General features: G+C 49.8%; 2 protein-coding genes across 2 annotated transcripts; both read right to left on the bottom strand.

The window, feature by feature from the left end:
- Nucleotides 1-455: 455 nt before the first annotated feature.
- DDX51 (DEAD-box helicase 51) lies at nucleotides 456-14,188 on the bottom strand. Its single transcript, XM_054392635.1, has 16 exons — nucleotides 14,166-14,188; nucleotides 13,577-13,971; nucleotides 12,953-13,203; nucleotides 12,676-12,826; nucleotides 11,484-11,629; nucleotides 10,875-10,946; nucleotides 10,001-10,107; nucleotides 9,243-9,351; nucleotides 6,629-6,774; nucleotides 5,726-5,924; nucleotides 4,657-4,772; nucleotides 4,446-4,562; nucleotides 3,608-3,709; nucleotides 2,132-2,195; nucleotides 1,800-1,934; nucleotides 456-1,039 (listed from the first exon to the last, which is right to left on the bottom strand). Exons 1-16 carry the CDS (start codon nucleotides 14,186-14,188, stop codon nucleotides 1,013-1,015), a joined length of 2,160 nt encoding a protein of 719 aa, XP_054248610.1. The 3' UTR covers nucleotides 456-1,012.
- Nucleotides 14,189-15,070: 882 nt separating this feature from the next.
- Nucleotides 15,071-17,444, bottom strand: MIF (macrophage migration inhibitory factor). The gene is made up of 3 exons (XM_054392806.1): nucleotides 17,337-17,444; nucleotides 16,118-16,290; nucleotides 15,071-15,279 (listed from the first exon to the last, which is right to left on the bottom strand). Exons 1-3 carry the CDS (start codon nucleotides 17,442-17,444, stop codon nucleotides 15,213-15,215), a joined length of 348 nt encoding a protein of 115 aa, XP_054248781.1. The 3' UTR covers nucleotides 15,071-15,212.
- Between the last annotated feature and the right edge of the window lie 5,989 nt (nucleotides 17,445-23,433).

Below are 23,433 nucleotides of genomic sequence, written 5' to 3'. Positions count from 1 at the left end.
GTGGTGGTGCCATGATGGCTATGGACTTTTTCAGAAAGACAGAGCCCTCTGCTCTGCCCTTGGGAGGCCTCACCTGGAATACTGTGTCCAGCTCTGGGCTCCCCAGTTCAGGGAACTACTGGAGAGTCCAACACAGGGCTACAAGGAGCAAGCCAGAGCTGAGCTGTGTCCTGCTCAAGGTCTTGGAGGGTAGTTGCAAAGCTGCAGCTACATGGTAGTTCTTAAGTCTTCTGCCAGAAGCAGCTAAGAATACCAGTGGGCTGTGTCAGAGTTCTATGGCTTGCAGTGGTATGGGCTGATCCAGTACATTCACACTGGACACCAGTTTTGTTTGCAGTAACACCAACCAAAGCATCCAGCCTGCTGGCACCACGGGCACTGAACGGTGGGAGGCAACAAGGTGGGCAAGGAAATGACAAGAAAGGCACAAGAGTGCAGAACTGAAAAAGGCCTTCAACACCATCTCCATCCCTGTAACCAGGAGTCTTCATTAGACATTGTTATAAAAACATAGAGAAGAGTTATTTAAAAGTTGCAGATGCTGGAGCCTACAGCAGCTCTCCAAACATGCCAGAGGCACTGAACAGGTCTTTGTGCATTTGCAGATACAGCTGCTTGTGCAGCAAGCCTGAACCAGGAGCTGGCCCTGCCCAGAGGCAAGCAGGGCACAGCCCTGACCCTTGGAGACCAGCAGCTCCAGCAGGCTCATGCTCAAGCACTGTGTTGTGGCTCCCCTCATCACTGGTGGCAGCTTTCCAGATCAGTAGGATGCAAAGTTCTCTTCCAGATAACAGTATCTCAGTATTTATCTTTTGTTTCTGCTTGAAAGCAGAACCTGAACTTCTGCTTGCAGTGTCCTTGAAAGGGAAATGCAGCCCATAATTGCTGACTTGAATGTAAGGTTGTGGAAGCAACCACTCAGTCCTTCCATGGACTGCTTCTGTGCTGGGTAGCAGTCCATGACTTCAGCAGCTCCAAAGCCACCAAACCCAACTTCTCAGCTTCCTTTCCTTCAGGCTCGTTTCTGCGCTCGCTCGTTCTGTTCAAAACAGAAGGCCAGAAGGTGACTGAAGATGCCCCTCCCTGTCTCAAGGGTCACACAGAAGGGACTCTGGGGACAATTTAATACTCCTATCTGCCCCAGTTCTCAAACCCATAATTTCTCAAGGAGTGATGTGTATCAGGCACTCTCAGATTGGCAGAACACTTGCCCAAAGCACACACCACAAGAAAGCCTACGATGGATCCCTGGATTGTGTCAGCTGGATTTTGTCTGCAGGCTCTCTACCTTCCCACTGCTCTATAGAGGAGGGCCTGCAGGAAATGCTTTCCTGGCTTGGAATACCCAGCTTCTAAGTCAGCATACCCATAAATGACAGCCTTGAAACTCTGTAATGACAATGACAATAAGTAATTTATCCCCTGTGTTTTGACTTCCTCTGGGTAGCTGCCAAAATCCCAGTGCCAGAGAGAAAGAAAGGGAAACATCACAAATCAGAATCACTTAGGTTGGCAAAGTCCAACCATAAACCTAAGGCTACCAAGCCCACCACTAAACCACCTCCCTAAGCACCATGTCCACGTGTCCTAAAGACCTCCAGGGATACCACCTACCTTTCTTTTAAATGAAAACCTCTTTCTTCCCTCCCCACCCTTTCTGAATACTTCAACTGTGACTTCAAAATGGAAATACCTTAAAGGAAAGGCTCCTGGACACTAACACTCCTGGTAGTCATGAGCTGCAATAAACTCTGTGAGTTATAGTTTGGTCTCTTTCTTTTCTTCCCCATTTCAATTACCTTGACTGCCTCCTGAAGTTTACAGAGAGCCTCCTCATACTGCTGCACCAATGGCTTTAAGCAGCTGCCCTTCACTGGTTGCTTCTTGATGTCCTGGACTCCAGCACCCCTCAACATCTGCAGAAACCTTCGTTCCTGTGTGACAGGAGAGCCACAGGGAATGAGACACCCCCTGCTGATCAGCTAGAAACTGAGCACCTTTTGGAACGTGCTGCCTGTGAAATTTCCAAGTGCAAAGCTCAGCTGAGAAGGCAGGAAGCAGCATGAATTTTATCTTCCTTCTGCCCTGCTGTGTGCATGCTTATCCAACCAATCCCTCACCTATGACATACCTGAATTCTAAGGACCAAGCTGAAAGCAACCCCCACTTTTCCTGCACGAGCTGTTCTTCCAACTCTGAAACAGAAACAGCAGCATCAAGTCAGTCGAGCCACACAGCCACTGTCAGTATCAGCTCCAAGAGTCTGGTTCTGAAAGCCTCCAGATTTAACCACCTCTGCTCCCAATGTTCTTTGGCCAACCATGCAGTAGAGAGCATGAACATTTTCATGGCTCCTTCACAGCTGCTGAGTCACTGCAGGTTTCTGACAATCTAGAAACCCAGCACTCCATGACAGCATTCCTGGCCCCTGTAGAATACCTTCTCTCCAACAGGGTGTTCACACTGTCCAGTATCGTAGAACTGTAGAACTGTTAGGGTTGGAAGGGACCTCAAGGCTCAGCCAGTCCCAACCCCCCTGCCATGGGCAGGGCCACCTCACACTACAGCAGGTTGCTCACAGCCACATCCAGCCTGGCTGCAAAAACCTCCAGGGATGAGGCTTCCACCACCTCCCTGGGCAATCTGTCTCACCACCCTCATGGGGAAGAACTTCTTCCTAACATCCTGTCTGAGTCTACCCACTTCTAGTTTTGTTCCATTCCCCCCACTCCTATCACTCCCTGACACCCTAAAAAGTCCCTCCCCAGCTTTCTTGGAGCTCCCTTCAGATACTGGAAGGCCACAAGAAGGTCTCCTGGGAGCCTTCTCCTCTCCAGACTGAACAGCCCCAACTCTCTCAGTCTGTCCTCATAGCAGAGCAGCTCCAGCCCTCTACTCACCCTCGTGGCCCTTCCCTGGACACTTTCCAGCATGTCTATATCCTTCTTGTGGCAGGGTCTCCAGAACTGGACACAGAGCTCCAGGTGTGGTCTCACCAGAGTGGAGCAGGGTGGGAGAATCCCCTCCCTGGTCCTGCTGGCCACACTTCTCTTGCTGCAGCCCAGGCTCTGCTTGTCTCTCTGGGCTGCAACTGCTCACTACTGGCTCATGTTGAGCTTCTCATCCACCAGCATCCCCAAGGCCTTTTCTTCAGGGCTGCTCTCGAGTCAGTCCCCCAACCCAGATGCAGGACCTTGCACTTGGTCTTGTTGAACCTCATGAGGTTGGCTTGGGCCCAGCTCTGCAGCCTGTCCAGGTCCCTCTGGATGGATCCTTTCCCTCCAGCCTGTCAGCTGTACCACACAGCTTGGTGCTGAGGGTGCCTCAATGCTACTGTCCATGTCACCAACAAAGATGTTAACCAAGACTGGCCCCAGTACTGATCCCTGAGGGACTGCGTTTGTCACTGGCCTCCACTTGGACATTACTCCAGTCATGCTAAGGACTTCATTTTGATTGCAATGCTATTTGCATAATAAAGAAACCCCCCCCATCAAAACCCAGAAATCCAAAGCTAAAAGCTCCTTTCTATGTAGATGTCACCCTTGGTACACATTTCCAAGTAAGCTGAGCTCAGCCACCTGCCCGTGGCTCCTGGCGACCTCACCGGTGAATGTAGGTCCTGATATACTGCGGTGCGTCGTAGTTGAGCACGTAACTCACTTCCTTCACATCAATCCCTCGGGCAGTGGCATCCGTGCTGATTAACCTGGTTTGAAAAGCATGGGGTCACGTTCAGGTGCCAGCTCTTGCACTACACATGCCAGTCAACACAGCACAACTCTTGCTAAGCCCTGTTCAGAGTGGGTAGCCAGCCTCTCTCTCACCTCTGGGCATGACAGCACTGCATCACTGCAGGCTTGGCACCAACTGCTGTGCTTGAAAAGTTACTACAGGTGTCTCCATGTGCAGAGATTGGGTTAGGTCAGAGAGGAACTTAAAGATCATCCAGTTCCAAGCCTCTTGCCATGGGCAGGGACACCTCCCACTACCCCAGGTTGCTCAAGGCCTCATCCAGCCTGGCTTTGAACACCTCCAGGGAGGAGGCAGCCACAGCTTCCCTGGGCAACCTGTTCCAGTATCTCCCCACCCGCACTGTCAACAATTTCTTCCTCACCTCCAGTCCTAGCACTGGGATCATTTCCTTGCAGCAAACACTGAGTGCCAAGCACACACGAAGCCTAAGAAACTGCACATGTTTTGGGCAGCTACATGAGCAAGCAGTTCCATTTACTGCTTGTTATGAATTAAAATAGAGATATCACAACCACAGCTAGACTGGAACAAGCCAAACTACAGCTGGGGTAAACAAGTCAGCTCACAAGTCCAAGTCTCACACCCATTCTGAACGCAGAATTTTACTGACTTCTTGGTTCTACCTAACTTTTCACACTGGAAACAGTCTATGTTGGAAGACAGGCAGGAAACTCATTTAAGATGCTCACAGTTGTATTTTCCCTTGTTCAAACTCCTTCATGGTTCTCTGTCTCTCACTCGGAGATAGCCGAGAAGAAAATTCAGCCACAGGGATTCCGCCAAAGGCCTGAACCAGCAGGAACAATCTGTAAGTGAATGGGAGAGAAGCAGCCCCTTAGTTACTTCCTCACATTACTACCTGACAGCTAACTACTACAGTGACCTCAGGGATATATTCACCTGTGAGAAGCTTCCCTGGAGTTGGTAAAGCACAGCACTCGGGTGAATTTTCTTGTCAGCATGAAATGCAAGAGGATCAAAGGCTTGGAGTTCAGGTCACAAGGCACATAGTGTTGCTGCAGCCAACAGGGGAGAAGTTCAGAGAGAGATTCCTTCTTGCCAAGCCTATCTTGTCTGAAACCCTCTACCTGTGACCTACCAAGGCTTGGAAGTTTTAAAACTGACTAACAGCAGCAAAATCAGAACCTACAATGCCACACCCTTTAGAATCACAGACTGTTAGGGGTTGAAGGGACCTTGAAAGATCGTCCAGTCCAACCTCCCTGTGCCAGAGCAGGACCACCTAGAGCAGGTCACAGTGTAAGTCACAGTTACAGGCTGGGAGCATACAAGACAAGGCGGAGATGGGAGGTGAGTTGTTTATGTGTTCTCACTTCCCCACAGCAAGTAAGGACATGCACTGCCTTCTGATCTACAGAGCCACCTGAAGGGGCCTACAGGAAGGCTGCAGAGGGACCGCTCCCAAAGGCCTGCAGAGACAGGACAAGGGGCAGTGGTTTGAAATGAGAGCAGAGCAGATTTAGACTGGATGTGAGGAACAAACTCTGCACCATGAGGGTGGTGGAACACTGGCACAGGTTGTCCAGGGAGGTGGCTGAGGCCCCACCCCTGGAGACATTCAAGGTGAGGCTGGACAGGGCTCTGAGTAACCCATCCTAGTGGAGCATGTCCCTGCTGAGTGCAGGGAGGTTGAACAGGATGACCTAGATGCTATTACATCATTGCTACTTCCTATCTCCACTCCCCGTTGCTGGGAAACTTAACTCTGCACAAAGAGAATTTAATTAAAACCAAATAATCAAGTCTTAACCAAACGAACCCTAAGGAATGAGAAAACAAATGCACCAAGGTAGAGCGCTCTGGGTCACACACAGTCCCAAGGCCACTGTTTCCCAGCACAAGGAACCCTAAGGAAGACATTCTTGTTAGCAGGCTAAAAACATCAGTAGATGCTCCAGAGCGAAACAAATCTCCAAGCACCATTTATCCAAGGGAAGCTGTGGCCTACCGACAGCTCCTCGGGCAGTGTGTATTTGCCGTTGGAATCCTGGTCAGCCTCTGGTCCCTCTCCAAGGGTTCTTTGCTCAGAGTAGACAGAAGTGAAGAGGCGAGGCTGGAATAAGTCCAGCTGCTGCAGCTTCTCTGGGTCCTGGGTGAGGGTGGCTGAGAACAGCAGCTTCTGTAAGGGTATCTGAGGAGAGCAGCAGCTGAAACAGAGCACAGGGAAACTGCACTTTGAGGATGGGGCAAAGCAGCTCCTCCACAAGTGCTTTCAGATGATGTTATGAGGGAAGTAATTAACTCTTTCTGGCATCCTTTTCCTGCCCTGGGCCTTCCCTGTAGGTTCTTTTCCTCCCCTGTTTTATGGTGGAGTTCACAGTCAGAACTGATCAATGCTCTCAGCCAACTGCACAACCCACATTTGTTATCCCATCACACATCCCTGCACCCCAGCTACCCGTGTCCTCATCCTAGCTGCTTCCTTCCTTGGTCATCAGTGCAGCTGACTTATTTCTACCATGCTGCACAAAAACAGCAGCTGCAGATAGTTAGTTCCAAGACTTTACCTTCAAATCCATCATTACTCAGCTTGCCAGAGGGCAGTATTGCAGTTACTGTGCAAAGGACTCACAGATGTGCAATCTGTGCATTCTTTTGGCGCTCCATTATTCTGCTTAAGGAGAGCTTGGAGAATATAATACTTAGGCTTTACTCTAAAAGACATCTTCTAGAATCAGCCATTCCCTGCCTGCTTTTTTCAAGCTTTGAGAAAGCATCTCCTTGCTTTGGCAGACAACTCTAGAGCAAGCAAGCTTTGGGAGTGCCTGTGAGAATCCTGTGAAGCAGCACAGTGACAGCTATGTGCTGGAGTTTGTGCTACCAATTCAAAGAAATGGCTTTGCTGACTTACCTGGCTGCTGTTAGAGGCCCTGGTTTGGTCCTCTGAAAAAGCATGTTGGAGCCAGAGCTATTTCCTGTCTGGAATGCAGCTTTGACAATTTGGTTCAGGCAGTTCTGGTGCATGTCATCAATCATCCTGTCAGCTTCATCTATGATCTGAATGCACAAAGATGAAAGCCACTACGTGTTCAATACAGTCTAGCATTAGGCAACTTTTATTTTCCCTTTGGAATACTATCAAAAGCAAATGAGGAAAGAAGTTTCTAACCCAAAAGTGAGTTTTGCTTTTAAGTGACTCAGTAGCCAGCCTAACATTCAAACTACACTCAAGTTAATCTGCATTTAAATTCAATCCACGTCTCCAAATGAGAGATAAAATTCTCTGTATCCCAAAGAAGATGGCAAATAAGTCTTTGCACAGACTCCCACACAGCAGACTCTGCTATGGTCTGATAATTTACCCTGACAAGGCTTTACTCTTGAGTTTGTGCTTGCAAGGGACTAAAAGAGAGGAGGAAATGGGTAAATGCTTGTGTGTCATGAGTTGGAACAGAAGCTTGAGGAGGGCAGATTGAGACTGGAGATGAGGAAGAAATTCTTTAGAGTGAGGGTGGGGAGACACTGGCACAGGTTGCCCAGGGAGGTTGCAGCTGCCCCCTCCCTGGAAGTGTTCAAGGTGTGATGGTTTGAAACTGTCTTTTTACTTTTTCTTTGCAAAGTTCAAGCAGAGAAAGCTAAAGAATGTAAATAAGTCACTATTTGGTGTAAGAAAGCAAAATAATGATTGTTCTAAACACTTCCGTTGGATAGACAGAAATGTTTAAGAATCTCTACTCAAAACAAAGTCGGGGCAGTCGGAGTCTGAGTCCTCGGCTTCCTTGCTGGGCTGTCTGGCTGCTGCTTTCTTCTCTTCTGGCTGAAGATAACACACTGACCTTGGCAGGCTAAGTTTAACAGCTTCTCTGCTTTTTAACTCTCTGCTTTCTCCCAGGGGGGCCTGGGGGGAGGAGGCCCCTGGGAGAGAAGCCCCTTGGGAAAGGTCTCCTTTGGGGGGAAGCAAAGGGAGCTTGGTTGTGCTTTTCTGTTGATTGTATATATTTGTAAATGTTGTGAATTTTGTATATTTGTACATATTCATTGCATTTCATGACAAGTTGTAGATTTGCTTGTAAATACAGCTTTCATTTGCTTCCAGACTGAGCTAGCCTGGTTATTGTTGGGGGATGATTTCAGCCCTCACACTGATACACAAGGCCAGGCTAGATGAGGCCTTGAGCAACCTGGGCTGGCGGGAGGTGTCCCTGCCCATGGCAAGGGGTTGGAACTGGATGATCTTGAAGGTCCCTTCCAAGCCAAACCAATCTATGGATCTGTGAATCTCATCTGGACACCACCGCCTGAGCAACCCGGAGCACAGAGCAGGCCTGTTCACCAGCTCCAACAGAGATACACTTGAAGAATCAAGAAGAATCAAGAAGAATCAAGAAGAATCAAGAAGAATCAAGAAGAATCAAGAAGAATCAAGAAGAATCAAGAAGAATCAAGAAGAATCAAGAAGGTTGGAAGAGACCTCAAGGATCATCGAGTCCAACCTGTCACCCTACACCTCATGCCTATCTAAACCATGGCACCAACTGCCACGTCCAATCCCCTCTTGAACACCTCCAGGGATGGTGTGTCGGTGTGAGCTGAAATTCCCCCCCCACCGACAATAACCAGGCTAGCCCAGTCTGGAAGCAAATGAAAAGCTGTATTTACAAGCAGAGTCTAAAATCTACAATGAAATGCAATGAATATGTACAAATATACAAAATTCACAACATTCATAAATATATACAATCAACAGAAAAAGCACAATCGATCTCCCTTTGCTTCCCCCCAAGGGGACCCTCCCAAAGGGGCCTCCCTCTCCCAGGAGCTTCCCCCCAGACCCCCCTGGACAGAGAAGCAGAGTTAGTTAAGCAGAAAGTTGTTAACTTAGCTGCCAAGGTCAGTGTGTTATCTTCAGCCAGAAGAGAAGAAGAAACAGCAGCCAGACAGCCCAGCAACTGCCCCCACTGCCGAACGCAGAATGTGCCGAATGCCTACTTTGTTTTGGGTAATAGTTCTTAAACATTTCTATCTATCCAATGGAAGTGTTTAGAACAATCGTTATTTTGCTTTCTTACACCCAATAGTGACTTATTTACATTCTTTCACTTTCTCTGTTCTGAACTTTGCAAGGAAAAATTAAAAAGACAGTTTCAAACCACCACAGATGGTGACTCCACCACCTCCCTGGGCAGCACATTCCAATGGCCAACCACTCTCTCTGTGAAGAACTTTCTCCTCACCTCCAGCCTAAACCTCCCCTGGCGCAGCTTGAGACTGTGTCCTCTTGTTCTGGTGCTGGTTGCCTGGGAGAAGAGACCAACCCCCTCCTGGCTACAACCTCCCTTCAGGTAGTTGTAGACAGCAATGAGGTCACCCCTGAGCCTCCTCTTCTCCAGGCTAAACAGTCCCAGCTCCCTCAGCCTCTCCTCATAGGGCTTGTGCCCTACGTAGCAGGCAAGAACAAAGCAGGAATTAGAGCTGTCACGGGGCCTGCACTCAGAGGCAGACGGAGAGGTGCGGAGTGGACTCACCAGGAAGCGTAGCTGTGCCAGGCTGAACCCCTGGGTCTGGCCGATGTGGTCTGTGAGCCGCCCGGGCGTAGCCACAATGATATCAGCCAGGCTGCAGTACCCTGTCACTCTGAAAGGACAAAGAGCCCATCAGGGACCTTCTCCCCACAACGGAAAGCATGGGCAACAGAGATCCCTCCTGTTCAGCAGAGCTGAAGATTTCCCTGCTGTTCAATTAACTGAGAAATAGGACAACTCAAACAGGCACCTGACTTTGGAAAGCATGCAAAGGCTGTGCTGGACGCTAAGCCCTCACTGGAAACAAGGCATGATCTGAACTACAGAAACATTCAGGTTGGAAAAGACTCTCAGGATCACTAAGTCCACTATGGTCTGATAATTTACCCTGATAAGGCTTTACTCCGAATTTGTGCTTGCAAGAGACTAAAAGAGAAGAGGAAGTGGGTGCTGGACCCTAACCCCTCACTGGAAACAAAGCAAGTTAACCTTCACTGCTCTAAAACTGCCACAAAATCCTATCAGAATCATTTGTACCCATGGCTCCAAGGTAAATGCTAGCATCCTACTCAGCTGGAGAAGAACCCCCAAAATCTAGCAAAACACAGAATCAAAGAGCCTCCAGTGCCTGGTACAGATCCCCACTGCTGCAAATCATTATTACAGGCTGGTGTGATGCAGCAGGCTGTATTGTGACCTCTGCTTACTGAGATGAAATGGTTTACAATTTCTTTATACCTTACAGAAGACCTTTCACTTACTTTTTCTGGACAAGCATCTCCTGCTCCTTTGCAAAAGATTTCTGGCCAGTAATCAAAGCGACCTTCAGACCTGTCCCATCAGTGTAGATGTTGAACACTTTACTCACCTGCAGAGAGAAGAGTTTTGTTACCCCCAACACAGCCTGCTAAATGGTTCTGGTTGCCTTAACAGCATCAAACCTACTCCACACAACAGCCAAGCAAAGCACCAACTGCACCAGCCTCTCCCCTGGCCCAGGTCACAGAATCACAGAATGCCAGGGCTTGGAAGGGACTTCCAAAGATCATCCAGCCCAACCCCCCTGCCACAGCAGGTCACACAGGAACACATCCAGATGGGTTTGGAATGTCTCCAGGGAAGGAGACTCCACAGTCTCTCTGTGCAGCCTGCTCCAGGGCTCTGTCACCCTCACAGGGACAAAGTTTTTCTTTCTGTTCCTGTTGCACTTCCTCTGCTTCAGCTTGTCCCCAGTGCCCCTTGTGCTGTCCTTGGACATCCCTGAGCAGAACCTGGCTCCAAGCTCCAGAGCCCCAGCTCCTTCAGCCTGGCCTCACAGGGAGCTGTTTTATCAGCTTTGTGGCTCTGGGCTGGACTCTTTCAAACAGTTCCCTGAGGTCCTTTCTGACCTGAGGGGCCCAGAACTAGACACAATATTCCAGATGCAGCCTCAGCAGGGCAGAGTAGAGAGGGAAGAGAACCTCTCTCGACCTACTAACCACACCCTTTCGAATGCACCCCAGGATGTCATTGGCCTTCTTGGCCAAAAGGGCACATTGCTAGCTCATGCTCATCCTCTGTCCACCAGGTCCCTTTCCCCTTTGCTGCCCTCCAACACCCCAGTTGTGCTCAGAGAGGAGGTGAAGAACCACCCACCTGCTGTGCCAGTTCTTTGGTGGGCAGAACAACCAGAGCTCGCACTTGGCAAACTACTCGATCTAGCAGAACCTGCAAGACAAAGGCCAAGGGAGTCCCAGAGCAGTGCTGTGGTGGTGCAGACCCTCATGGGCTGCACTGCAGTATCAGCCCCAGCCAACACTATGCCCTTCTCTTAATTCCAAATGCAGTAAGCTGGGACAACGTGGCACCCTCTGGTCTTGCCTGCTGGAGCAGTGAGTTGAGATAATTTGGTACCTTCTTGTCCTAGGCAGAAGTACAGTGAGCTGGGACAAGAAGGCACTCCCTAAGTGCACCTGAAACTCCTGATATGTCAGAAATGTACCCTAATGTCTCTAACTCAGTGGTAAGAGATGGGCCTGAGACATCCTCACAGAGTTTTATGCTTCTGCTTTACTCCCCTCCACCCTTCCAACTCCTCATGCAGAAGCTGAGATGAAAGGGAACCACACAGCTCCCTCAGGCAGCTCTGAGCTAGAAATATGCTGCTTTGCACCCACCACCTCCTTGGCTTTCTGGCCTACTTTTACTTGAACAAAAAGCAGCCCCAGCATTGTCACTACAGATATTTCATGAAGGTAAACTCACCTGCACCATGGGTATGACGAAAGCCAGGGTTTTACCACTGCCTGTGGGTGCTGAGACACAGATGTCCTTGGGGCGGTATCCCCCCTGCCCCAGCAGATACCCATTGGATGCACTCTGCAGAATAGCAGGAATCACCTCTGCCTGGACTGAAATGAAGGCAAACATCACCTCCACAGTGACCTCCACTAAAACCAGTGGGGCCAGGAAAGCCAGCATACACAGTGAGTTATTTCCACATCTCTGCTGTGAGACCTGCTGTGAGTCTGGAAAGGAGAAGGCTGAGAGGGATCTGATCAATGTCTATCAATAGCTGAGGGCTGGGGGGCAAGAGGGAGGGGCCAGGCTCTGCTCAGTTGCACCCTGTGACAGGACAAAGGGCCAATGGATGGAAACTCCAGAACAGGAGGTTCCACCTCAACAGGAGGAGGAACTTCTGCACTGTGAGGGTCCCAGAGCCCTGGAGCAGGCTGCCCAGAGAGGTTGTGGAGTCTCCTTCTCTGGAGCCTTTCCAGACCCATCTGGATGTGTTCCTGTGTGACCTGTGCTGGATTTTACAGTCCTGCCCTGACAAGGGGTTAGACTCAAAGATCTCCAGAGGCCCCTTCCACCCCCTAACATCCTGTGAGCCTGATACAGTTTAAGCCTCCAGGATCAGCTGGACTAAGTAACCAAGTGAAGGTCAAAGATCCCACCCTCCTTCCCCCCTTCTTCCTTCCTCTCCCACTGCCTCCTTGCCTTATACCTGCTTCCAGCTCTGCTTTCTATTGATTTAGGAACTTACATTACTTGTCTGCAAAACTGGTAAAATAGTGGAAAACCAACATCTGGGTTTTTTCCCTGCTTGAATAGTTTACTGCTGTTTTTCATGAGTTGAACTGGTTCCAGAGAGCAGCAGAGACAGTGGAAGGTAAGAAACTAAAGCACAATGGCATCAGGGAGGAGAATGGAAGGACACAAAGAACTTGTGGCAGCTGTGAGCTACTGCTTCAAGCCACCTGGTTTTGTGGAGTGCCACTTACAGCTAGCTAACACACCTCAACTGCTCAGCCTAGGTAAAGTGGCAATCACTGTGATGCATTAAATTTATTTCATTTCTATGTTCCACTCCACTGACTGCATCAAATATACAGCAAAAGACTTGCAGAAACTATGTGAGTCAGTTTAGAAAGAAACAAAAGCAATCTCAAGGTACCTGGGAAAAAAGATTCTATGCCATTCAGTTGAAGCTTCTTCAGCAGCCAAGGATGAATTCCTGGGACATCTCCAATTGGAACTAGATTATCCTTGATACGTTTCTTCACTAGTTTGGGTTGAGCAAGCCACTGTGGTACAAAGGGCTGGACCTGAGGTGGAGGAAAGGGGAATAACAAAACATTTCTGCTGTCAAACTAACAATACTATATGTAAAATAAGCTGGTGGGATGCATATTCACTCCTCAGCAACACCAAACCTCACTCAAACAAGTTACCTTCTGCACTGGCTTTATGTCATAGTCTCCAAGCACCACCAAACTGGAGTGTGGAGGTTCTGCCTCTTCCTGGGATTCTGCTAAGGGTGGCTCCTCCTTTGTGCTTTGATGTCCTTCAGCTTTTTCACTCTTTTCTTTCTCTCTTCTTTTAGCTCCCTCTGTTTCCTCATCCCCCTTCTTCCTTTTAAAATACTTATTTTTAAGGCTGCTTTTGTTTTCCTGTTGTTGGATGTCCTCTTCAGAATCTGGAATATGGATAACAGAGCTACAGGTCAGAAAGTGCTTCAGAAGAGGGACGTAGGGAACATTTTATGATGATGACTTCAGCAACAAATCGCAAGCTTCTCTTTCTTCCTAAATCCAAGTGCAAAAGCCAAACATTTCTGTGTTGCTACAGAGGCAACTGATGTCTGAGGCAGCACGCCTTCATCCTTCCCTTACACTAAATTGCAGTTTGCCATATGGGGCTTTTCCCTAAAAAAAAAGGAACTACTTTGGGAACGCATTAAGTAAAAAAAACCCGAACTTTACCATCACATAAATTTGGCAAGTTATTTAAAGAGGAGCTTGCATCTACTTCTCTGTGGAGAACCATCAGCCAAAACGACCCAAGTTTATCACTACCTGCTTCAGTCCTCTCTTGAGGCAGTTTCGATTTTTTTCTGTTTTCCTTCTTTTTCGACGGAGTGCTGCCATCTGCCGCCTCCTCAGCGTCCTCCCTTTCTTCGGAAGGGCTGCGCTGCTGCTGTTTCTTCTTTAGCTTCTTCCGTCCTTGTGCACAGGCCTGCTCCTCACTCTCCCCTTTCCTCTTTCTTGCTCCTTGCCCGGGTTCACGCCCGGGGCTCTGCGCCGCTTCCCCGCGGCTGGTTTCTCTGGGTAGTTCGTCGTCTTCTCCTCCCTCGGGCTGCGGCTCCTGCTGCCTCCTTAGCTGCCGGGCCTTCGCCTGCTGGCGCAGCCGCTCCAGCAGGACCCGAGCCCGGTCCTCCGCCTCGCTCTCCTCCTCTTCTTCCTCGCCGTACCTGAAAGCGCACAGACAAAACCTCCTCAGGCACAAGCCGCCCGCCTCCACCATCGGGCCCATCTAGCTGGGAACTCCCTTTTCGAGTCTGTGCCGCAGGGGGACGCCGGAATGCAGCTCCCACAGCCAGCCTGGGCCCAAGGCCGGGACAGGGCAGAGGCAGACCCCGGGCAGGGGGTACCGGGTAGGCAGTACCTGTCGATGCAGAAGAGCGCCATGGCCGCGCCGCTCGGGCGCACGGAGATGGCGTCACGGAGCGCGCCAGGCAGCGGCCGAAGGCTCCAGAAGGCGCGGGGGCGGGCGGGCGCCGCCTGGCGGCTAAGAAAAGGGGCGGTGCCACGCGAGCTCTGACGGAGGAGCGGCTGAGGCGGGAAGGGGCCGGCCGGGGGCGCTGAGGCGGGAAGGCGGTGGTAAGAAAATGCTGAGGGGACAGCGTCGACTCTAACGCGCACCACCACCCACTCGAGACCCCCACAGTAAAAGCCCTGCCCCGAGACAGAGCTCCACGAGAGCACAACATCCCTACAGGGTCAGTCCAGCAGCCAGCACAAGGGCCTGCCACAGCACTGCTGGCTGCAGTTCAGATCCCACAGCATTTGAAGGCCATCCCTGTCTGAAGGGACCTGCATAAGCAACGTGGATAGCAGTATTTTGACTCAATGAGCAGAAGCACTCATTCCATGCTTGGCCCCACACAACTGGCACATTGCTAGAAGAAAGCCTCCTTCAAAGACCACACCCAAGGACTTCTTTCACTGTGATGCAGCCAAAAAAAAAAAATACTGCAAGGCTCAGAGCCACAAGAAACCCTGAAGGTACCAACAGCCTCTAGAGCTCAGCAAGGGGGAATAAAAAAAAAAATTAAAAAAAAAAATCACTCTGGACAGGTACTTGCCCCTGAGCCTAACTGTACTGCAAAAACCCCTGTGTGAGAAACAGGCAAAACCAAAGCATCCCTTTAATTTGCTTTAGCAATCAGAGTGAAGCTGACATGCTGCCAACTGCCCAACTCCATCCCCAGCCTGCCAAAGCCTACACCAGACAGTTTACTTCTAAATCTTTATTTGTTTTCTATACAGAGAAAACAGAGGAATGTTGAAGCAGCAATATTCAAACACACTAAGTAAGGAGGCATCAATCTGTGAGAGTGCACAAAGTGCAACACGGCTATTTGTGCAGTGGTCTCTGCTAAGGGATAGGATGAGGGTGGGTCCAGGAGCAGCATCTTCAGACAGGAGAGCTCTATGCAAAGGTGGAGCCATTCCAGCCCACGTTGGCAGCATTCATGTCGAAGTAGTTGATGTAGACCCTGCAGAAGAGGCACAGGAAGACACAGTGATCTTATTAGCTCATTTATATAAGGAGTGAGACAGGACAACAGTACAGGGAACAGTGCTTTCCATTCCTCAGGAGAAATTTCAAGCTTCATTTTTAGTGAAATCTAGCTAACCTCTTTGGTAGAGCCTATGAACAGTCAATATGCCTCACAGCTCCTGGAATTGCACATTGTTTTCTTTTTTAAAAATAACAAGCTGTTCTCTAGTCAGGAGCTGTCCAGACATCAGACAGGTTTTGGATAGCAGCCTGTCAAGAATTTCCAGAGATCAAACCCTTTTGTTTTGGAGTGCTGCAGCCCTTCACACATGTCCAACAGACAGGCAGCCTTATGAAACCTAAAGCAGGCCCTCAGGGCCAGCTCTGCTCTTTGCTCTTCCAACCACAGCAGTCAGTGGCACCAAGTTCACTTCTCTCCATCCTTCACCATTGCACCCTGACACTCTCCCAAGGCTCTGTATCATGTGAAGGAGCTGTTCAGAGCCTGCTGGTTGCTACTTCGACTTTTAGCCCCAGCCTGTTTCTTGTGCTTTTGGCTCCCCATCACCAGAGGATGAGGCATGACCTCAGAAGCAAAAGAGACACTGTGTAACTTGTCAGGGCTCTGGTATTTTTCACTGCTCTTGAGAACGGGAAGCCCTCTCAAGGGAAAGATGAAGGCATCAACTGTTGACTGGATACAAAACCACTGCAAGTGATCACTTTGTATTTCATCGAACACCTGGATTAATTCCTGGCTTTTTTAAACGGACTTTTCAAAGCAGTTTCCAAAAGCCAGATAACTAAAATTAAAGCCCCTGCCCCATCCTCACCTGTCTGCAGACACATGCAAGTGCTTGGAGATGAGATCACACAGGAGCTTGGTGTAACTCTTGTTCTGCTGCCCCCCAATTTTGCCGATGCTGTAGAGGCTGCAGAGTGCGCAGGGGTCAGTGGAGCCCCCGAAGGACATCATCTGATCAGGTATGATGTGCACAGCAATGTACTGAGGGAGAACAAATGGTTACTGCAGAGCTCTCCTGATGCAAAGCTGCTTCAGGTACAGCTGCGTGTTGTCTTGTGCTGTGCCCCAGGGCAGGGGCAGGCTGCTTGCCAGTGCTGCCCCCTGTGCCCTTCCAGGTCTCTGGGGAAGCATTAAGGGCCCAAGGCACCGCAGCCCACACAGGCGACAGGGCAGTGCCTGCTGCAGGGTTTCCCTCAGCCCGACTCTTGGCTTCAGGAACCAAGGCTGTCTTTGTGCAAAGCCACAGGTGACACGGGTACTTCTGCCTGCAGCAGCATCACTGCTCCACAGGGCAAAGAGCACGCAGCTGTAGACAAATGCCTTAGAACTGTATTTGAGTGCCAGAGTTCACACCCTCGAATCACTGACTGAGTCACCGGGCCTCTGGGAGTCTGTAATTCTGCTTTATCGGGCTCAGGCTGCAGCAGTCCGGTCCAAGAGGGGCTATATCCGACCCTGGGGTAAGCGGGAGTAGCTGGGAGGGGGAGGAGGCAGTGCGGAAAGCTCGTTATCTGCTACTCCGCTTTGCCAGAGGTTTGTCGGCCCGGCAGATACCAGCCCCTTCTCCCCAGGCGTGCCGCCGGCACAGCTCCGCGGCTGAAATCCCGGCTGGCAGACACAGTTACGTCTCCGGCGTTGTAGCTACTCGAGCGTCAGGGCCAGGCTGCTGCACGGGGCGTGCAGGCCGACAGCCGCGGGGAGCCGCACGGCCTAGGCACGGGGTCCGCGCAGGCGGAGCAGCGGGAGGCCTTCCACCGAGGGCCGCCGGCGGGGCGGGGAATGGGCACAAGCCTCTTTCCCCGAAGGAGCGGGGCGTCCGGCCACGTTGTGCCGCACACCTTCCCCTCGGCGGCCGCGGGCCCTCCGCCCCGGGGCAGGTGGGAGAACGGGAGCAGCTCCACGGCCGCCCCGCCGGCGTCCCCCCTCGGCACCGGCCCCGCCGCCCCTCCGCCGGCCGCCGCACACATGCCTGCCCCGCTCCCACCGGGCCGCGGCCCTCCGCCTCCGGCCCCGCCGCCCGCCCTCACCTGCGCGGGCTTCCCGGTGGCCTTCGCCAGCTGCTGGGTGAGGTCGCCCAGCAGGCTTTCGGGCACGGCGTCCTTGCAGACATTGGTGTGAATGGCGAACATGGGCATGGTGACGGCGCTGGGGGGGGGCGGCGGGGCCGACGGCGGGAGCGGAGCGGTGCGGCTCGGCTGGCGGCAGCGGCGGAATGGAGCGGGGCGGTGACGGCCACGCTTTTAGCGCACAGGGACGCGCCGGGCTTAAAGGGGCCGCGCCCGGCAGGGAGGCTGCGGGGGGTGGGGCAGTGCCTTCCCAACCTGCATCCCTTGCCTCAGTTACTCGCTGGTTCGGTTGCTACCAGCGAGCGGGTTTGGAAGGTGTGTTGTAGGTTTCTCTCCGGAATCGAGTCCTGCAGCAGTGAGCGGTGCAGACATAACCTGTTATCAGCTCATGTGGTTCTACGGCAGGACCAGGGCCGAAGAGGGCTACGGGCCCTAGCGTGGCAGTTGCAGTATTAGCCCTGACTAATAAATAGATAAATAAATAAGTAGAGGCAACATGTATATGCTTTGAGGGTTTTAACTGTCTGCATCGCTTTAGCACGATGCAAGCAGAAGCATCTGACTTGCTGGCGAGTTAATCATCCCCTAACGTTTTTTGGTTACATTCAAAGTGAGGTGCCTCAGCATCTTCGTGTTCACGTGGTATTTTTCTATCAGAAAAGGCAGAAGTGACTTTTTGCTTAGAACGGAAATGATGCGTGTCTATTCGGAGGTGAGAGGCAGCCGGAGAGATGAGCCGTATGCTGTGTGATGGCATGCACGTAGGCTGCAGAGGGCACAACTCCCCATCCTGCAGTGACTTGAAATGACTCACAGGAAGGCTAAAGAGAATCAGGCCCAGAGCCCGCTCCATCCAGACATTTTGCACACAGGAATGGAGCATTTGCCCGTTTAACAAAGTCCCAGCCCTGCTGCCGCTGTATGCATGTGTGACTGACTGTACATGCACGTTACACGTGTGAACACACGGAGCATTCAGTGAAGTGATAGGGGAGGGTTTTGTATGTGGATGGTTTGTAGTGGCACAGGCTGTCACACTGAGAACCAGCAGGACTGCAGCATGGGGTTTTTTTGTGTGCTATTAACAGTGCTGTTAAAAACTAACATCATCAGCCCTCTGCCATTGTGTAGTACCATTTATTCCTCCCATCCCCTGAGAACATCAGAGAATGCTGGTGCTGAGGCTCCAGGAACAGACAGAGGCGGCATTCTCGGAGAGGGTAGCTCTATGAAGAAGGCAGAAGGCGGCAGACTGATTTCTAGAGAAGGGAAGTGCCTCCCCAACAAAGGTCCTGCTGTTCTAGGGGCTTTGTAGCCATTCACTGCAAGCTAAAAGGTTCCCTACCTCATATCATATCTCTCTTTCTCAACTGGGCAACTCCATAAGGCTGTAGGCGGAGTGACCAATCCCTAATAAAATATTCTGGATTTAGATGAACAGTAATGTGTTGCTTTATTTGGCTCTGCTGCTTTGATTCACTATTGCAGCTTTTATGTTTGCAGGTGGCAGGTTTTGGTTGGCGATTGAGGAGCAGGCTTGTGTGTAAAGGCTATGGCTAAAAAGTGAAGCTGTGATAGGGACAAAACAAAGCTCAGAACAGCGGTGAGATGAGCTTTGCTCTTCCCTCCCCCCCAAAAGTTACAATACACCTATTTTCAGAGATTCAGGAAACAGATCTGTACTCAGTCTTTCTATTTTAATTCAGAAGCAAATACTCTTATTTGACCCTGAGCTTGAATAATAAATATATGGAAATCTTCCTTTTGTAAGTAATTCCTTACTTTGGCCTCTGGGAATGGCTCACTGTGCCTCTGCCTCATTTTGAGCTGTGTAATATTCACTGTCACTGCAAATCATTCAATGGATGAAAAGGGGAGGGCAGAACAATGAGCAGTGGGTTTTTCCACTTACTCTCCTCTCTGCCTATCCTAAGCCCTGGGAGATCTCACAGCATAGGTTTTTCTGCGAAGCAGCTAGAGGTCCATGTAGTGCTGGATCCAAGGATGAACTTGACTGCAATCCATCCCTTTTATCAGGAGCAATCATGTCTTTCCTCCTTTTATAGGGAGGTCTGTATGCCACATTGATAGCCACATCTGTTGGCTTCAAAGTATTTTGAAATCAGGTCAAGATAGTTCTGTTTAAATTTGGCCAGGTTGTTGAGCATGAACAGGGCAAAGACAGATCCAAATGAAGTGTTCATCTGCACACAGAAGACTAAACTGTTAAAAAATATAAAAAAGCTTCTGTGAGGAATATTTGGAGAAGGCACCTGGCATAACAAGAGAGTCCCAATACTAAGGCTTCTACTGGGTTTTTGCTTTTATTTAAGCAGCAGGCACAATGTTAAGGCAGCACTGGGTAGCAGTGGCTGGGGCACCACTACAAACACAGGTAACATGACTAGAACTGCAGTGCTCAAAAACCTCAGTGAGACTTCAGGAAGGAGCTGTTGCCACCCGAGGGCACCTCAAGCAAAGGTGGTGTTGTTCCAGCCTACGCTGCCAGCACTGCCCTCAAAGAAACTGACATAGATTCTGAAAGGGGAGGCAGACACCGCTGGCTGCTGAGACCAGAGTGCTGCAGGCTGGCCAGGGCGTTCCTGCAGCAGGACACAGTGCTGCAGACTGTCCCCCAGGGCTTTACACTTCTTAGGCCTCACATTCTCTTCCCTCTGCCCACCCCCACACTTGAATGCTTTGCTCCCTTGCGTTCTGGAGTTCCTAGTGTTTTCTCCTTCTTGGTTTAAGGAGATCTCGGGATGCTGTATTTTATTTACAGTCATTTCTGCAGCAGATTGGTGTACCTTCAGGAAAAAGGACTAGAAATGCTCTTATGTAGGTGACAGCTTTTGGTAATAGACTTCCACACATGGCCCACAGGCAGTAGGGAAGTGCTGGTACACTCAGGTTATCAATTTGGTAACATCAGACAGTCCTGTCTGTACCTGGGCTTTTGCACATGTGGGGTCTGGGTGCATATGCAGTGTCTGAGCCCCCATCATTTTCACTAAGAGGTGAGGAGACTCATCTGAGCACTGCTTTGACTACAGCTTCTTTGCTTTGGCATTGGCTTTGCATCTCATGCAATTGCTCCTTTCTTGTCTCTAATTGGAGACTTACTCTACTGACTTGGTGTTCGGCCTCTTCAAGAACAGCAGAGGACAAGTTGGGCTGGATGAATTTAGCAGTCTGTGGAAAGTCATGTCAGACAAATTGCTGTGTGAGCTCACCTGTCAGGTGGTATTTTCAACTGTTTGTTCAGCAGGTCACCACTCAGAGGTGCTTTTCACCACTACTAAAACACAAATAGTGTCACTTTGTTGAGAAGTTACCCTGTGGCAGACATCCATCCCCACCAAGTGACATGGTTTACATGGCAATTGTACTTGTTAAGTGCCTTGGACCAGGAAGACTCATCTGCAATGACTTTGCAGAACAGATCTGAAGATGTAACTGTTACAGAAATGTTACATCACTCTTCCACTTCTGCTGCTCAGGCTGAGCTGAGATGAAAGAAGTCTCCAACCAGACCACTGAATTGTTCCTGAATCATCAAACCCAAAAGGACTGGTTCAATGGACCGGCCCCTGGCATCATGGATTGCACTGGAAGAGTCTTTGAGGCTCATGGGGTGGAGATGTTTTATGTGGGCTGTATTCTATGGACAGTCACCACTGAAGGAGTTGGACTATGCCTGTGCCTGCTGTCCAGGGTTGGCTCAGGACACCAGGCCATGACAGATGCATTCCTGTGTAACCTACTCTAGGTGATGCTGCTCTGGCAGGGGGGGTTGGACCGGATGATCTTTGGAGGTCCCTTCCACTCCCTAACATTCTGTGATTCTGTGATTGCTGCTGCCCTACGTTCCAGAGAGATTTTTCACCTCACTGGCTCCTGCTGCAGTCTTCCCTGCTGAGGTAAATGGGAACTGACACAGCACAGGACTAAATCAACATCCCCCTCATTAAACAAAACACAGCCTAATTCTACTTTTGTTCTTCATAGCTGGAAAAAGATAGTATCTATGTTAATATTAATGACCAGCCTGCAATTTTCCCTGCTGCTAATACACAGTGTCAGACCCACACACTGGGGAATGCAGGGATCAGTTCCTCTGGCATCCATCTGGCTTCTGTTCTGTTCTTATCCATGCTTATTAGCAGCGCATCATTGGAACTCAGCAGCAGTTAACCCTCTTGGTAAAAGAAGCTAGCCTGAGTACTAGGAGTTGTCTGGGTATTTAATTAGACTTGGCTGTCATTTACAGCTTGTTTGGGTGTAAGATGGATCACACCACCTCAGTACAGGATAAGCCAAGGAGATCCTCCTGAGGTACCACTTGCTTGTCCCAGTTGTCCTCTGGCTGGATGCTCTGTGCTCTCAACTTTCTGCCAAATGTAGGTACACATAGGTCTTTACCATCTACCCTGGAAGCACTTTATTTAAAATAAATAAATAAATAAACATTAAGCTGAAGCATTAACCAGCATTATTTTGTTCTTAGAGCAGTCTGAAGATGTTTAAAGCAGTTTTTCAGCAGAAAAAACAACAACAATTTGATTAAAAATAAAAATCAGTATTTTTTTCAAGTAGCACTGTTTCCTGTGAGAGGAAAGCTCTGCATTCCAGCCCACCCTAATACTTTCCTTCTTTCTGTGTTATAACTAAGAGACTCTCCCCTTCCTATTCCCTCCTTTGTCATGAAGAGCCTGCGTGTCCTCTTCAATAAAATCTCTTTGTTGTTCCCTGTATACTTCTCAGTCCCATTACATATCCCTTCCACACAGCTGCACAAACCTGATCCAGCTGCATCCCAGCCCTGGCCTCCAGCTTTATATTCAGGAGCTGTTATGCAAGACTCACCAGCTGACACCCCCACCTCTTCAACAAAAAGTGCTTGTTTGCTAGACTGAGCAAAAATGTTGGGGTTTTGGGTTTGGGTTTTGCTTGCTTGTTTCTTTCAGTTTGGGCTTTTGGCTTTGCTTTTGGTTTTGTTTTGTTTTATTTTATTTAGTTTTGTTTTAAGAGGGATAGAACACATTAGTTTTTACATAAGAATTTCATTATTTTGCTGCATCTGTTGGGGGGAAAAATAGTCTTGCTCCCACTTACAGCTAAACCTACTTTCTGTGGAGACAAGGTTTATACAAGCCTGAAACCTGCTTCTGACTGTTCCCCAAGATAACTAACTTTGGTCAGCCTTTGCAGAGACTGATTTCTTACATGCTTAACGAAACTGGTGGATGTGCATGTGGAAAGCAGGTTGAAAATGCTGATGGGGACAAAAGAAAAGGTTTGGTGATCTCTCTGTGCTAAAGCTGATGGGTGTGTTTATGCCCAGGACTTTCTGTGATTTAAGGGCTTTTCTATTAACTCCAATCCCCAGCCCACGGAAAAGATGGAGATCTTTCTGCAGCTTGTACTGCAACAGTGTAATCCAGAAATAAAGTCTGATTGCACAAACAGAATTTTCAGGCTATGTTTCATTCCAAAGCATTAAAACCAAACTCAATGATAGCTCCATCCATGAGGGGAGGAACTGCTGTGTGTGGTGTTGACAAGTCTTCAGTGAGTTGTTGAAATCATAGAATGGTTTGGGTTGGAAGAGGCCTCCAAAGGTCATGCAGTCCAAATCCCCTGCAGTCAGCAGGGACACCCTCAACTAGATCAGGTTGTTCAGAGCCTTGTTGAGCCTGATCTTGAGTATCTCCAGGGATGGGGCTGTAACTAGCTCCCTGGGCAATCTCTTGCAGTGTTCCACCACCTTCCTGGTGTAGAACTTGTTCCTCACATCCAATCTACATCTGCTCTCCCCTCATTTCAAACCGTTGCCCCTTGTCCTATCCCTACAGGGTTTTGCAAACAGTCCCTCTGTAGCTCTCTTCAGGTACTGGCAGGCCACTGTTATGTCTACATGGAGCCTTCTCTTCTCCAGGCTGGCCAACCCTAGCTCCCTCAGCCTATTCTTGCAGGAGAGGTGCTCCAGCCCCCTGATTATTTTCATGGCCCTCCTATGGACCCGCTCCATCAGGTCCATGTGCTTTCTGTGTTGAGG

Source organism: Indicator indicator, chromosome 26 (genome assembly GCF_027791375.1).
Source record: "Indicator indicator isolate 239-I01 chromosome 26, UM_Iind_1.1, whole genome shotgun sequence".
NCBI lineage: Eukaryota > Metazoa > Chordata > Aves > Piciformes > Indicatoridae > Indicator > Indicator indicator.
Note: the sequence above shows the minus strand (reverse complement) of the source record. Positions and strands in the feature narration are given on the sequence as shown.